Source organism: Bombus fervidus, chromosome 9 (genome assembly GCF_041682495.2).
Source record: "Bombus fervidus isolate BK054 chromosome 9, iyBomFerv1, whole genome shotgun sequence".
Lineage (NCBI taxonomy): Eukaryota > Metazoa > Arthropoda > Insecta > Hymenoptera > Apidae > Bombus > Bombus fervidus.
The window spans coordinates 12,473,004-12,488,319 of NC_091525.1; the positions used below are offsets into that span (position 1 = coordinate 12,473,004).

At 39.0% G+C, this 15,316-nt stretch overlaps 2 protein-coding genes across 2 annotated transcripts; one reads left to right on the forward strand and one right to left on the reverse strand.

Moving 5' to 3' along the window:
* Positions 1-755: 755 nt before the first annotated feature.
* Positions 756-1,923, reverse strand: LOC139990870 (uncharacterized). The gene is made up of 2 exons (XM_072010445.1): positions 1,590-1,923; positions 756-1,189 (listed from the first exon to the last, which is right to left on the reverse strand). The coding sequence occupies exons 1-2, from the start codon at positions 1,917-1,919 to the stop codon at positions 821-823; spliced, it is 699 nt and encodes a 232-aa protein (XP_071866546.1). The 5' UTR covers positions 1,920-1,923; the 3' UTR covers positions 756-820.
* Positions 1,912-5,799, forward strand: LOC139990869 (uncharacterized). The gene has a single exon (XM_072010444.1). The coding sequence runs from the start codon at positions 2,326-2,328 to the stop codon at positions 3,064-3,066; it is 741 nt and encodes a 246-aa protein (XP_071866545.1). The 5' UTR covers positions 1,912-2,325; the 3' UTR covers positions 3,067-5,799.
* Positions 5,800-15,316: the final 9,517 nt, after the last annotated feature.

Consider the following 15,316-nt stretch of genomic DNA (forward strand, 5'->3'; position numbering starts at 1 on the left):
CGTGATCGCAGCGTGTAATCAGAAGAATTATTTAAAAATACCATTCTATATTCCTCTGGGAAGCTTGTCGTTGTCACGCTACGCAGAATACCCGTTGTCATTCGCAAGGATCGTCGTGAAGTAACGATTACAAAAGGAAAGAAGGCGTTAGAGGCAATTACAAGGATGATCACAATGTTAATTCGAACGGTTTACAATAAGGTCCCAGGAGAGGCGTCGCATCATCGATCGTCCTCGTTGACGATTCCTCGTTGACGATCCAAGGACCTCTTCGAGAAAGCGGAGCATCGAGGACGATTCGTCCGGCCGTAACGAAACAATTTTCTACGGATGCTTCTGCTATAGATGAATGAGGAAGGAGGCACGCTGACTCGCACACTTTTACGCATCACAGACCTGTTCTTACATTTTTGCGAACTTCATTGAAGAATCCCGTCTGCAAGTTCATTCAGAAATCGTTCGGTAGTCTCGCCGTAAATACGTAGAACGACGACGTACCTGCGAGTTCGTTGTAACAATGACTCAGTAAGTGTTGACAATGCTAATACCGGGGCCTTTTTAAATAGTAAAATTGTTAGTGGCATTTTCAATAATTCCGAGGCGGCTTTCTGCGGCTTGTAGATGATATTTTACAAGCTGTCTCGCTTTTTAAATTTTGGCGATGATTTTGATGATTCCGGAGAAAACTTCTCTTAGATCTTTACAAGGAGGAGGACGAGCTTTTTTAATTCTTTAAAGTTACCTTTAAAGTGGCCTTTAATTAATTCTCTACGTGCTTTCAATTTTTTCAAACGATAAAACGTTTCTTACAGATTTTAAATTATTTTTTTCCCATCTTCCCCCGTTTTTTAATTTTTCTTAATTTTGTTTTCGACGTCGTCGCTGTATCATTTTCGTCTTGCGTAAAATTAACGTTTCGGGTCGGTTGTTGATGTTTCAGTATCGGTTCTTCCGGAGGTGGTGCCGGTGGTGTCGGTGGTTTAGGCGTTCTCAACTCGAGTTCTACGTTTCTTCTCGGTTCATCAACGGAAATACCCTTCTTTTTCACTTTTAACATGAACACGTTCTCGTTTCCCTCGGTCACGCGATCCGTATGAACTTCCTGGGCATCGGAACCATTGAAAACGGGGTAAATAGTGAACGTCCGGCATTGATCATTCGTGTTCGGACCTCCTCTACATTGGCCAACCTGCGTAACATTAGCGTTTGTTATATTATATTTCTATCCATTCTTCGATTTTACATCTTTATACTTGTTACATTATTTTACATCTGTACTTTGTACTTGTTTACATTCTTTATACTTGTGCAAAAAATCGGTCTTAAATTCGTACGTAATTATACAAGTACCTTGAATATTATAGTCAATAGTATTTTATTACCTATCACGTATTCCAAATGATACGATAATTTACTCGCACGTAAAGTAACAATTTATCTGTTTCTTGCAATTCAAACCTTTGTAGAAAGATCATACACGATGTACGTGTAATCAATATTTTTCAGTCCATCGTGTACGAAACTAATGGCCGAGTGTTTAATTCTATACTTCAATTTTATATTTAATATTTTCTACGTAACCTTTGTACCTCGTAAGAAATGGCTTGAGGCTTGGTATCTTCCTCGTCTATTTTCACGGCAGCGTTCTTCGACTCGACACGGAACAGGATCCGATTGTTGTCAGTCCCCTTCAATATTTTCGGCCCTTGGGTGCTCGTCGGCCTCTGTATTTCTATCACGTCACAATCGCACGGAGGATCCCAACCTTTCAACTTCTTCGATTTTCCCTTTTCTCTTTCCATACGAATTATCAGATGATTTCCGATCACAGCAGTCCCGATTTCTCGGTAATATCTCGCAAAAGGATCGTATTTCGGTTTCGAGGGTGGACATTCCGGTGGACAGGGTACAGGAGGCATAGGCGGGCAGGCATACATCTCTGATTTCGATAAACAAATTTAATAACGACAAGCTAAATAACTCGGCAAACCGGAAGATCAATTTTAAAGCATAACTATCTGACACCTGTAATTTGTAATTTAGATATTAGTTACTTTTTATAGGTATTTTTAAGAAGGATGGGGTTAATAAATGTTCTGACAGATTAAAACGGATTTGAAAATCGATTTTTATTGCAACTAGTTCAAGACATTGGAGAAATCGCACACGTTCATAATATCCGACCGATCCATCCATCCTCCGTTCTCGTTAACCAAACTCGTGAATTAACCCTCCCCCATGTAAACCCTGTCTTTTAACCTTCTTCTTTTTCCTCTTCCTTCTCTATCTTCTTGCAACAAGCACCAATTATACGAATTATAAAATATGATGCTGGCAACTTACAAATGTGGATGTCCGCCGTCGGATAAGAAGCCACCGTGTCCACCCTGTTGCGAATCCTCCGCTGTTGGAAGAATAATGGCCAAGCATAAAAGTCCTGCAGATTATCCCGAGAGTATCTGTTCGTTGAGACCCGTTGCTTCCGAACCGAAAATCGAAAAACCTCCACCGTGTTGTCCCACGATGCCGTCTGATTCCAAAGAGTTTGAGAGACCTCATAAACTTCGTTCAGAGATCGCGGAGAAGGGATTGCCTTACAAGGAGATGGAAGTTACTATCAATGATAATAGATTGGTGATTAGAACTCAGAAAGAGGAGGTGAAACAGCAATACGATCCTCCGTGCGACTGTGTCGAGGAGTCTCGGCCTGTTGCGATGGACGAAATTGATCAACCTCCGGCTGCAGGAAGCAGAACGGTTACTCTGTATCCACAAGTGAAGAAATCTGAAGAGAAAGTGACGGAAACAGTGTGCGATCAGGAAGGAACTACCGACAAGACCGCCAAAATGGAAAATCCGAATATATTTATATTCAAAGTGAAGAAGAAGAGTAACAACGGTGACAGGGCGTTTAATATCGACTTGGAGTTTAAGACGCCAAGACCTTGGTCGATGAAGAAGATAGCGGAGTACGAGAAGAAGTTGATGAAACCTGTGGAGAAGACTCCCGCGGAGAAAACAGATACGAAGATGAGTATTCCGAGGAAGAGGAAAAAGAAGAAGTGAATTTAGCCGCGCCATTCTCGACCGTTTACGACAGATAGATAGAATAAAACAGATTAAAATAACAAATAGATTAAAATAGATAAAACAGCACAGAGAAAATAAATAGCAATTAACTAAAATAAATAAACTGCAGCCGTTGACTCCGTGCGTCTCTTCTTTTCTTATTTTTCACGAAATATTCTTCTACAACGGCCTTGCTAACGTTCCTCTTTGAAAACGGTCAACCAAACGTCCCGATATTCGTCGTGCGTGAACTCTGTGATCGCGAACGATCCATATATCAGCGAGTCAACGCGCCCCAGGAGTCGTGCACTCTATAGAGCACGGGGATAGTCGTCGATGGCCACCTGAAAGCGCCGGGCGACGAGGCCTCGACGTCTATTAGGGGCTAAACGATTCTTAAACGGGAAAAGGAACGCATCGAGTGTCAGAGACGTAACAATGACTTGGGTAAACATTCCGATATACAGGACCACCCGGGGAGCGAGATGCACGTCAGTGACTATGAATCGAGCGAATGCGAATGACAGTAAAGATCGAATGCTTCTTGGACTGCGAAGGAATCGCTGAAACTGAGAAAATTTGGCAGTCGATAATTTTTTTAAATGTGCGAGCAAGAAGCGAGAAAGTCAGAAGCATCTCTTGTTAGAAAATATCGTTTTAACTTTATTACATCGGTCGGATTATCGTTGACCAATCGAGCCACGTTTCCATATCGTTGAATATTTTTTAAGGAAATATAATTCAGAGATTATGGCACGAAACAATTAAATTAGGCAACGAGAAGAAAAAGTAGCAAGAGTGTTTGATCGTTGTACTAGCAATTAGTTTTCAATGGAAAACTGAAACGAATTGCACGTGAAACGTGAGCAAGTGTTGCTCCGTTCGCGAGTCGTCGAAACGGAATCAATGGTGTCTTCGCACCGGGTGTTCTTCCTGTTCCCTCGGTCTTCTTTCGATAATCGTATCTCATATCCATGGGGTGTCGAGTAAAGAATACAAACTTTTGAATAGCGTTCCCGATGTTGTTGAGTAATAGCATTTGCCAGAAATCGAGATCAAATCGTTTCTTCGTCCCAACATACGCGCAAACTGTGTTATTTCTTCACACCGTGTTAAACGAAAATATCTCACCTGTACTTTTTTGGTAGTAACGTAGGAAGATATCCTGTCGTCATAGTTGAAGTATAAATTAAACGATGAATTCTTGTCGCAGATTATTAATCATACGATTAATTTATTACGGTATTCGAAAATGAAAAATGTAAATGTAAACATTAGAAGGAAGCAAAGGAAGGCTGGAGTTTCAATCAGTATTGTGAAATAAATTCATTTTGGGCTTATTTAGGGCTTATTTAGGGGTCAAGTACCTACAAATGACGTTGAAGACACGCCTTCCGAAATTCTGACGTTACAACCGAAGCGTCACAGGTTCTGTGGTAATCCGAGATTAAGGACCATAAAATCGGATTACAGGTAATCTGGCTTACGTTCGACCAAACGCTCAACACCACAAAATCGAGATCTCGTCTCTCCAGGCAGCAGGATTCGCGTCTGCGAACAAAACTATTTTTAGAAGCAGAAACGTATTTCGTATCATTGCGGGTATTTGCGTGTAACGAATACCGAAAAAGAAGGAACAGTAAATAAATAAAAGACTGATTTATAACAGGTGAACAAATTAAGAACCTACGTTGTCGTATTTCAGTAAATGAGTGGGTAGGTGTCGACGAGCTCGAAGACACGTCTCAGCAGGGATGCTGCTACCCGACGCACAACCACAAATCCTCATGTTTTCGTATAAAAAAGCAGTCCTAAGCTGACTGGATTTTCTCATCTCACGTAAATCAATTTTTCGTTGAAATTCTTTGCTTCGACGAGTCTCAAGATTGCGCCAACCATACAAACGTTACAACGCGATATAAATTGACATTAAAACAACGATATCGTTAGGAAAGAATTCTATTGGAATTTTAGAATTTTACAACACGCAGTACGATTCGTAGCAACAGTGCAGATTAACGTACTTCAGGTGTTCTTTAACGTCGATGTAGGTATAATTTCTGAGATATAGCGTCGCGTATAAAATTTTCTCTGCCCCACGATTCGCTAAACGATCAACGATTTCGCCGCAGACGTAATGTAATAGCCGCGCAATAATTTCCTCGGAGGGGAAACTAATTGAATTCGAGTTTTTTTCTTCGCCACAATCTGGCCAACTACCCCTCGCGGTTACTCACCCCACGATCCACCGAAACATTTACGTATGCGGCCACGAACTGTCGCGTAAGAACGTATTGCAACGAAAACGACGGTGAACAAAAAGAAAAAAACGGAAGAAGGGCAGGGATAGACATACACGCGGTAACCGACCCTTCCGGAAAGCAAAAGGGCGCAACCCTCGTTCTCCCTTGTACCAGCCCTTCTCCGCCAGTCACCCTATAACACGAATGAGATTTTTCTACCCTTCGAACTGGATTTTCGTGCAGCCATCTTAAATTTAATTGTCGAGAAAATGGTGGTGTCGATACTCGACGCTTTTGATCCTTAACGTTTCGTATTTATTAAACGCTTATTTTTAGATTTATTTCTAAATACTTATTTGCGAATAGATATCGACCCTTAATCCTTCATCTAAGTTTGTATCTTCACAGTAAGCTCTGAGATTGCTTGGCCATTTTATTTATTAAAAATCACTGCGTCGTATAGAATTTGTTTGTTAATTGTTTTTTATATTTGGGTGCATGAAAACTGATCATCATAACATCATCGATATCATAAAATGCAATAGCACAGAGATAGAATATTCTACACGTGCATAATTAATATAATTATAATGATTATAATAATGCAATTATAATCTAGATAAAACTGGACCACGAAGTTTTAGAGAGACTTAATAATTTACAAGCGGATGATTAAAATCTGAAAAATAGTTAATAAATTTTGTCGAAAATCGAGAACTCGATTAGAAATCTCTTTACTGTTTGTTAAACGTTACGTATACCGACTCGGTACGTTATAAGTTGAATCGATTAAGAAACGTGCGAATTTGACAGGAATAAAATTGAAAATTATCAATTATGGAAACAGATAACAATTTATTTGTCATAAATATATGTATAAATAATTGTAGGTTCTTTTATAAACTCTTTTACAAATATTTCATAATGTATGTACACTCGACTAGCATAGATCCGATCCTTATTCGCTAACGTGTTATAAAGAACATTATATCAAAAATATAGTAAGATTTATAAAACAATCTTGATAAATAATTTTTGAAAAAGATCAAGAATTATTCTATCAAGATAACAGCCATCATTCAATATCCACATATATCAATATCAATATCAGTGAATATCAATATACATATAAGATCTATACAATATCTATACATTATATACAATATATTTATGCTTTATGATAATTAAAGTAGTCGTCAAGAATACATATGTCATGTTGGAAAATTATAATGTGGAAATAAAAGTCCTTGGGACGACAGAATGTGGCCCGGTGTAAACATTCCCAATGTAGCCGCCGATAATCTGTAATCTCGATTTTCATGTGTTCTCATGTGTTTCTTCAGATGATCCTTTCTTCCGAAGCTTTTTCCGCAAACGAGACAGGCGTGTGGTCGAAGTCCGGTATGAATCCTCTTGTGTCTCGTTAGCTCCTCGTTTCTTGTAAATGCTTTACCACAATTTTCGACGTCACATTTAAATGGCCTTTCTCCTGTAATTAGAAAATATTTTCTTTTACAAATTGTTTTTATACGATGTCGAGAATAGGAAAAATTTAAACGAGGATTATAGAAAAAAAAAAAATAGAAACACGACGACTCGTGTTTGAATACTTAAATCGTAAATATTTGGAAACTGAGCGATTTCGATACTCGAACGTCTGGAAATTTGAATTATTTCCATATCCGAATATATTTGAAAACGTAGAAATTTAAATATAGGAAAATTCAAAAATCGAGAGACTAGAGCTTCGATACGTTGCGCGATCGAACGATCTAAGACTTTGAAACTCCGAAACATCGACAGATTAATGTACTTCGACGTTTTGAAACATCTGAAATATCGAAAGTTCGAGAATTAAAAAATTCGACAGTTTAATCGTAAAAACAAGCACAACTCTTCGATTAAAGTTTACTTAAGAAGCGACCTAGAAGTTTATCCTATCCTTAAATAATGGAATATCAGAGTATTTATAAATAACCGGTAGGTAAATATATTAAGAAATTTCGGGGTATATAAATGTATTAAGAGGCTTACCAGTATGTATTCTGATGTGTCCCTTGAGCTGCCCGTTATTGCTAAACGCGACGTTACAGCGTTCACATCTGAACCGTTTGGAACGCAATTTCTTCGGTTCCTTCATTTGCCGTTGTAACATCTGAACGGCTGTACGGTCCATTGTCTCTGCATGGAGACTACCTCGAATATCATACGAGGAATGCAGCGCGTTAAAAATCTGCATTTGTCTAATGTCTACCCAAGGTGGATAGGTCATTCCCACCTGTGTCGGTAAACGGGCACCCATCATTACAACATCCAACGAAGTGGATTGCGGATAATTAAATTTGCGGAACGAATCGCAGCTGTATATCGAATGAAACACAGGATCAAATGTGTCCTGTACAAACGGCCTTCTTATATGATCCGTCATACGCAACAAATTATCGCTCGACGATGGATGATCAACCTTCGATGTGAGTTGTTCTCCACACAGCCGGCTGTCTTCAGTAGTACGTTTATCACTGATTCTTGAAGATCTCTCGGGCAAGTCAAAAGAGGAATCTTTGACTCTCGAGGAAGTGGCTTTGATTGCTTTACCACGGGTCATAAGGATGTTGTAACACCCGGTTTCTTCTTTTCCATTGGAAGAATCAACAACGGCGGAATCATTACCACGACCGACTGGTACCTCGATCTGCTTCGAGTAGTTCCGTGAATCTAAGTTGCTCCAAGGCCGAAACAATCTTGCGCTGAATTCGTCGCACATGTTGGTAAATTTAAAAATGGCCTCTGATTAAAAATTCTTCGATGTCCGCGATAAAGATACTACTTCGATGGTATGTGATTTTATGTAACGACTGGACGATGCTCAAGCTTCATCACTGGAGAAGTCGTCGATAATTTCTCAACAACTTCTTGCAACGTGCACTTTCGAGGCACGGTATTCTAAGATCGACTGTTACATCTGACAGTGTTCACCCCACGGTAATATAGTAACGTCGTGTGCCCACCCTCCACTCCGGATTGGATGGTTTCATTATAAAAGGTAACTTGCCCCACTCACGAGGGTGAGGGAGAAAGGGACACACGCTTCTCCACTAAGGGCGAAGGTAGGCTTTAGAGGGGCCGATCGAGGGCTATGAGATACGCAGCCCCTTTTGTCGGAAATTAATCGGTCGCCACGGCCACGGACTCTTGCCCTTTTGACAAAGTCAACCGATCGAAAGGACAAGGAGATAAAGAAAGAAAGAGAAAGCAAGTTTGGCGGATCAACAAGAATTGCTTCGTCGATTCTAAGCTCTCCGTACTCGACGTCTATCTTTGCCTTTGTGCCATATACCTTTAATTTTATTCGTTAGATATATCATCTATTTTGTCGCGAATTACTTTGTTTTTATCGATCATAATAGATGATTTGAATTAAGGTATATAACTTTACATTATTGGATCGACAGGATTATATTAAAATATCGTTTTTGAAATTTCAAAAGCGAAATTTTATATGATAGTCATCGAATGCAAAAGAAATTTACAAATTTTCAATAAATTTCTTTTGACGATATCTATCATCTCTCGATAAATAATTGTAAAGTACAAAAAGCATGACAATCCTTTCATGATAATATGATGTAAAAGAAAAATCGCTATATACTTTTTTAGTATTTGACTACTACTTTAGGGAAAATCGGACCAGATTACTTAGAAACGATTAATAATTTCTATGGATAATATATATGAAGAGAACGTATGTAAAATGTATCGGAATGTAAAATTGAATAACTTGATCGAAATTGTTGCGATGTATAATAAGAACGTATGTTGGACGAAATTGTAATCTAGACAAACTTTTGTTTGTCTAAATGGTATAATATATACTAAAGTAAATTATAAAGTAAATTAGACATAGTTGAATTAAGTTTGACGAAATATCATTGTCTAATCCTTCCTTTGCCACTACTTTATAAAAATACGACATCTACGAAATAAAAACAGCGTAAATATATATGAGTGAGAAAACATAAAAGAAAAACGTCAAATAAAGAATTATAGCTAAAAATAGGAAGACTATTGCATACATTTGAACTGTAATATCCAAAACCAGAAGTACGCTAGTAAAACGTTCAAGTAGAAAATCCGTAGAAAATTGTCTCTTCGAATTACATCCAAAATCATAAACTCTGACACCCATAAACAAAGGTAGACCGGTGAAAGGACTAGATCAAGATCATCGCATGAAAATTTCGTACATTGGGAACGACGAAGGATCGCGAGACTTCGAAGCTCTGAAATTCCGATTCTTCGAAAGTTTAAAACGTAGAAGAGATCTAAGCTCCGGAAACATTTGGAACGCGCGAAACGTTAAAAGGTGGAACCTTGAAAGAATCAAACATTAAGAAATCGAAAGTTCGGAGACATGGAAGCTGCGATAGCTCGCGTTAAACACCGCAATTAAAAAATCTAGAAAGATCAAAGGCTTGTTACGATTCTCTTCGAATCGTTTCTCTCGACGTTCGATATCGAATCCGATTGCCATGGATGCGTGACAGGAAGCAACGATAAATTGTTTATACGTCCGATGAAATGTAACCGGCGAGAAGGCACTTTAGACACAATGAAACAGGACAGTCGGCTCTGCTATGGGATAGTCGTGTTCTCTATGGAATGGTATTCTGCAAAAGTTACGAGGGTGGAGCTACGCAAAAGTGCGTCTTTGATTTATTGTAACACTCCAAGTTAAGCTACCCTTCGCGAGAACGGGCCATAGGCCATACATAGGTTGCCACCTATTTTCCCGCTTTATCTATCTTTGTTACACTTGCGGCAAGTTCGTCCTTCTGTTCGAAACGATACTCCTGTACAAAACCGGCCTCGGGGATTTTTCGCGACCGTTTTACCACCGATTCCACGACGCGATGTTTACAACTCCAAGTACGTGGTATTCCGAATTGTGTAAATACGACATTGTTATATAGATCGACATATAGGTAAATCGAGGAAAGAAACGAGTAGGTTTTTTAGAGGTTCCAGTAGATGGGAGGAAATGTACGCGTGTGGGGAAATTCGAAACGGCGAAGGAAGTTTTCTTCGTTGCACATGATGCGAGAATCGTCGATTCTTTGCCGATTTACCAAACGAATATGACAAATTTTTCCATTGCTAATCAGGTAGCATTTAGAATGATTTTTACCGGATTTGACCGGTTAACCGCGTTAGGAATTCACACGAAACACACGAAACAATTAAGGGAATAGCCGATGATCGAAGAACAAAAGGAAATTACGATTAGTATTACGGTACGTTTATTATTTTCGTTAACGAATAATCGGTAACGATATTATTACCGTCACGAATAGGATCGAATTAAATAATAATGAAAAAACAGATGTTTATATATAGAACGAAGGCGAGATCGTTTCGATCGTTTAGATAAAACTTAGAGTAGTTGCAAATGGATACAACGAGTAATAGCTAGATGAGAGAAAAAGAGATTGATTTAACGAAAATAAACACTGTTTCGGTAAGAGGTTTTCTCATCTGAAATTTTTAATAGCAGCACAGTGTCAAGAGTTTAATCGTTACAAAAGTAGCAAGACATTCAAAGATAACACGCTAATCCGAAGACATTAGTAGGATTAGAATAACGATTAGGATAGCTATTAAATACGCTGTAAATGTTTTGAAAACATCGAAAAGAACGCACGATATTTGTTAATCCGTGACTTGTTTTTTCCGAATGAAATCCGTGAAAGTTGAAATTCCGTTCAGCAGCTTACCGATTTTAACTGCATTTTGCTAATTATATCTACCCGGCGGACTTACGGATAGCTGACTTGTGGCAAAAATTCAATTTTTCGTTAAATATTAAGAAAGCAATCAAAGAAGACGCTAGCGACAGGAAATACGCCAAATAAAAGTTACGCAAAGTTTGCCGAGAGTTCTTCGAAGCTGAGAAATTCTAAAAAGGATTATTTCGGAAATGCTCTTGATATTGCTTGTAAGAATACGCTCAAAGAAATACCGGAAAAGCGACTGGCAATATTTACCCAGGCCTTTTTCGCTAAGAAAACGTAAACGTTCTGTCGCGATTTTGATGGATCGGCCGATCGAACGAGAATTCTCTAAGAATCCCTCGATCCGTCTTACTTTTCAACCTGAACGTCATAACAACGACTCGTAACCAAGTGGAAAATCCTTCGAGCCATTTCATCGAAAAATTTGTTCTTCCTTTCCGTTTCGATTTTCCGATTTTCACCGAATCAATCTGCACCGCCTGATCGCGCTACCCGCGCAAACAAATTCGCTCGACAATAACAACTTTCTTCCTATCCTCAACAGATACGTTTCTATAACCACTTTTTTCGAATTTAAATTGAAACAAATGGCAATATTTTATTGTCATTTTAGTTATTTCGTTACGACTTAATTCTCTGTCATAGCAGCCGCACGTACTCTGTCCTCGACGAGTATACTCGTCTTCCCTTGCGTTTTGCAACGCATTTTAGGTACGCGCCACTCGAAGCTTACAAAGTGGTCGCAATAGCAAACTAGGTGATGATAAACTCGACTTAAATAAAATAATAATTAAAATAATAATAGAATGGTTTTTGCAACGATAGTAAATATAACGATAGTCGATAGGAATATTTTATTTCAATAGCTGGAACATACATGAGAAGGGAGTTTTATGACCGGATATCTTAGTTTCCTCGTTCCCGAGGAATTTGCATCATAATTGGCGCAGATTACAGTTGTCGTTAATTAATCAAAGAGCTGTTGACAGTTGAACGATCCAGAAATTTTAAAACGGGTAAGTAAGCTTTGTCCTTTTGCCCGCGATAACTAACGAGTAGTTCCCTTACTGGTTATTGTTCTCTTGTTTGAATGTCACCATGTTCCGAACGTGTTAACGGTAAACGAACAGCTCACGGCATAGAAGCTGTTTTTATCAACAACGATGAATAGCACCGGCTGTTCGAATTTGAGTTTCAACGGGTATACACGAGTATACACGTTATAGAAATTCAAATTGCCCGAAACACGATTCGATCTACATAAAACTCATAAAAGTATCGATGAATCTGAAATCTTCTCCGATTTACTTTCTTACTTCGTTGTAAGATCGCTCAACTTCGAGTTTATAGAAGTTGCGCCTGAACTTTGGAGGATCTTCGTTTTAATACGTTCGCGAATATCTTTCTGATTTGACCTGATAAATTTTTTCTGCGGGTTTTGCGAGTAAATGAAAAAGGTCAATCGCTCGATAAACACAAAAAACATTGCATCAGGCCGCGTGCCTCGTCGGATCTTCTTGTACCGCTGTCACGAGCACATGACCGATCGATCGGTATAGAATTTTATCCCAATTTTTCGAAACTGCGATCTCTGCGCAAAAAAAAAAAAGGAATGTTTTCGAGATGGAACGATAGACGTGGACCACACGTGGGCGATTAAACTTGACCGATTATCCTCCGATTGTGCTCGAACAATATGAAACTAAATTTCTGACTAGCTACGATGACCATCGATCATCTACACCTTTTTATTCTAGATCATGCTAGAAGCGTACCCTCAGAACTATTTTAAATCAATGAATACCTACAAAAGTGATGTATAAAAACTTCGTAAAAATAAGTGGACGACATAGCTTAAAGAAACAGAAATTGTACATAACGCGAAACGGTCAAGATTTGCAACATTACCTACACGCGTTTCTCTTTACACAAAGCTAATTTAACGTTTCGACTACTCGAATCTTTATACGCCGATCTTCGATCGATTCTTCCAACTTTCGAGTTTCACGTTCCAATTTTCCACGCTAAGAGAAGAGACAACAATGATCACACGTCCATGCGATGTAACGACACGAATGAAACTAAAAGGAACGTCCTGTTGCAAATTACCTTCGTTCTCCGCAACCTACATAGCTAAAATGAAATTGTTTAATAATCGAAACAATGATTTTCAGTCGCGTAAAACGCACGTGCTCTTTCACCGAGCAACGACAAAGAGAACTTGTCGTTGCGGTAAGGGGAAATAGAAAAAGAAAGAAGAAGGGAAGAATGGGAGAGAGACGCGGTATAAATCATAGACGGGTACTACCGACGATGAATCCTGTTGGATTCATCCACGTGGAAGGGGCATAATCAAATTTCGAGCCGCCATGCAAGGGGCGGCGACTGTGCGGTTGTGCACACTTTCGAGGCTTTTCTGTTCACCAGGGAGGGTGGGACCCGTTCGAGGGCTATTATGGGGTTTGCCACGACTTCGACCCTCGTGAAGGTCATCCGAGCGTGTAGCGAGCCCAGGATCGCGCACGACGTAACGCGTCGCGCCGTTGTGCCATCGACTTGCCGTGTGAATTTGATCGACCGAGCCTTCTGTCGAATCTCTCTTATCGTAATCAAATTCTTTCTTATGCGACCATAAGGTTACGAACGTCCGAATCTCAAGCCGCGCGATCTTATCTCAGCCTCCGAGGACCGTATATGCTGTGACAAGCGTATGGCCCGAATTGTCGCGTACTTTTGCAACGATTGGAAAAGATTCGCCGCTCGAAAAGTTCGTTCCGATTTACATCTCCACGTGTAGGTACCATTTTGTTCCACAAACGTTCGTTTCTTTCGTGTAACTCGAATATTCCACCCTTGCAGAACCTGTCAGGTTTTTCGGCGAGAAACTTTTCAATATGATTTTTCACGTCGAGCAAATTCCTTGAAACTCGCAACGAACTTTCCGAGCAACATTTAACGAGCCTAATATTTTATCAAAAGCGAACGAGCATAATTTTAAAGATACTTCTAGTAACGTCTCTTAGCGTGACACGCTTGAAAATAATTCTTCCGACGTAGACTAAGCAAAGTTTCTTATTTTATGAAGTTCCTTAAAAATCCGAACGAACTTTCCGAGCGACCAATGTTATAATATATCGATTACGGTTTCGTATTGTTCAAGCATAACGTTTTGTTTATAGCGTCGTTTATAGCTTCTTTTAACTGTCTTATTTAACGGTAGTTAACATTTTTATAGGATACCGCACCAAGTATGTAAGAGGCGAATTCGAGAATAGCCGAAGCGCCGCAACAGTAGATCGTGCATACATTGCTATTGCGGTCATAGCAATGGCAGGGATTCAACTTTCAATAGCTCAACGCCTCGACTTTTGCCGCAACAAAATCAAACAAAGAATATCCGCAAAGTTACCAAGCCTCTGTCGATCGCAGTTTATCTCGTCAGCCATTAATCAAAAGGGCCAGGAACTTCCACGCGAGTGATTCCTTCATTGAAGAGAGAACACGGGATAGATAGATAGATCCTATAAAAGATCGTTCTGCCAGATGGCCCGTGCCCGCAACTAACAGAGTGTTTCCGTCATCCTGTCTCTTCTTTTCATTTTTGTTCTCTTCCTCGATTTTTCTCTTCCTTCGTCCATATTATATCCATGGTGCGACGTTTTTCGTAGTTATCTGCCTTAAAAACGCGCGTTCTTACGCGTCCTGCGGTTTCAACCTTGTAGAAACTTGTAGAATATCGCTTCTCTTATTATTCTTTCTCTCTGTTTTAGAGTTTATCGTCGCAAGTCATTGCGTAATCTATGTACATAGTTTATCATTACATAATTTGATATTGAAATGTTGGAATTAATTCAAAAGCAATTGGACTCGATACAATTGATACTGCCATTATAAAAAGTAATGAGAAATTGTAACAGAATGGATATAACAAAGTTTAGAATTTAATATTAAATTGAAAACTCATAAATTTACGTGTGTACGAGAAGAATATCTTACAATTATTGGTATCAAAATAAACGATATTAAAATTAAAGGAATTTCTTCGTTCAAGCTACTAAACGTAGACCTTATAGATGCTAATATTGATACATCTTGAAATTCATCTGATCGATAATATAGATCGTCGATTTCAATAATTTCTTGTACCTTCGTTTTTTCAGTTCTAGAAAGAGAATCAAAAAAAGTACACCAGTATGGAAAAATTGATTGATTAAA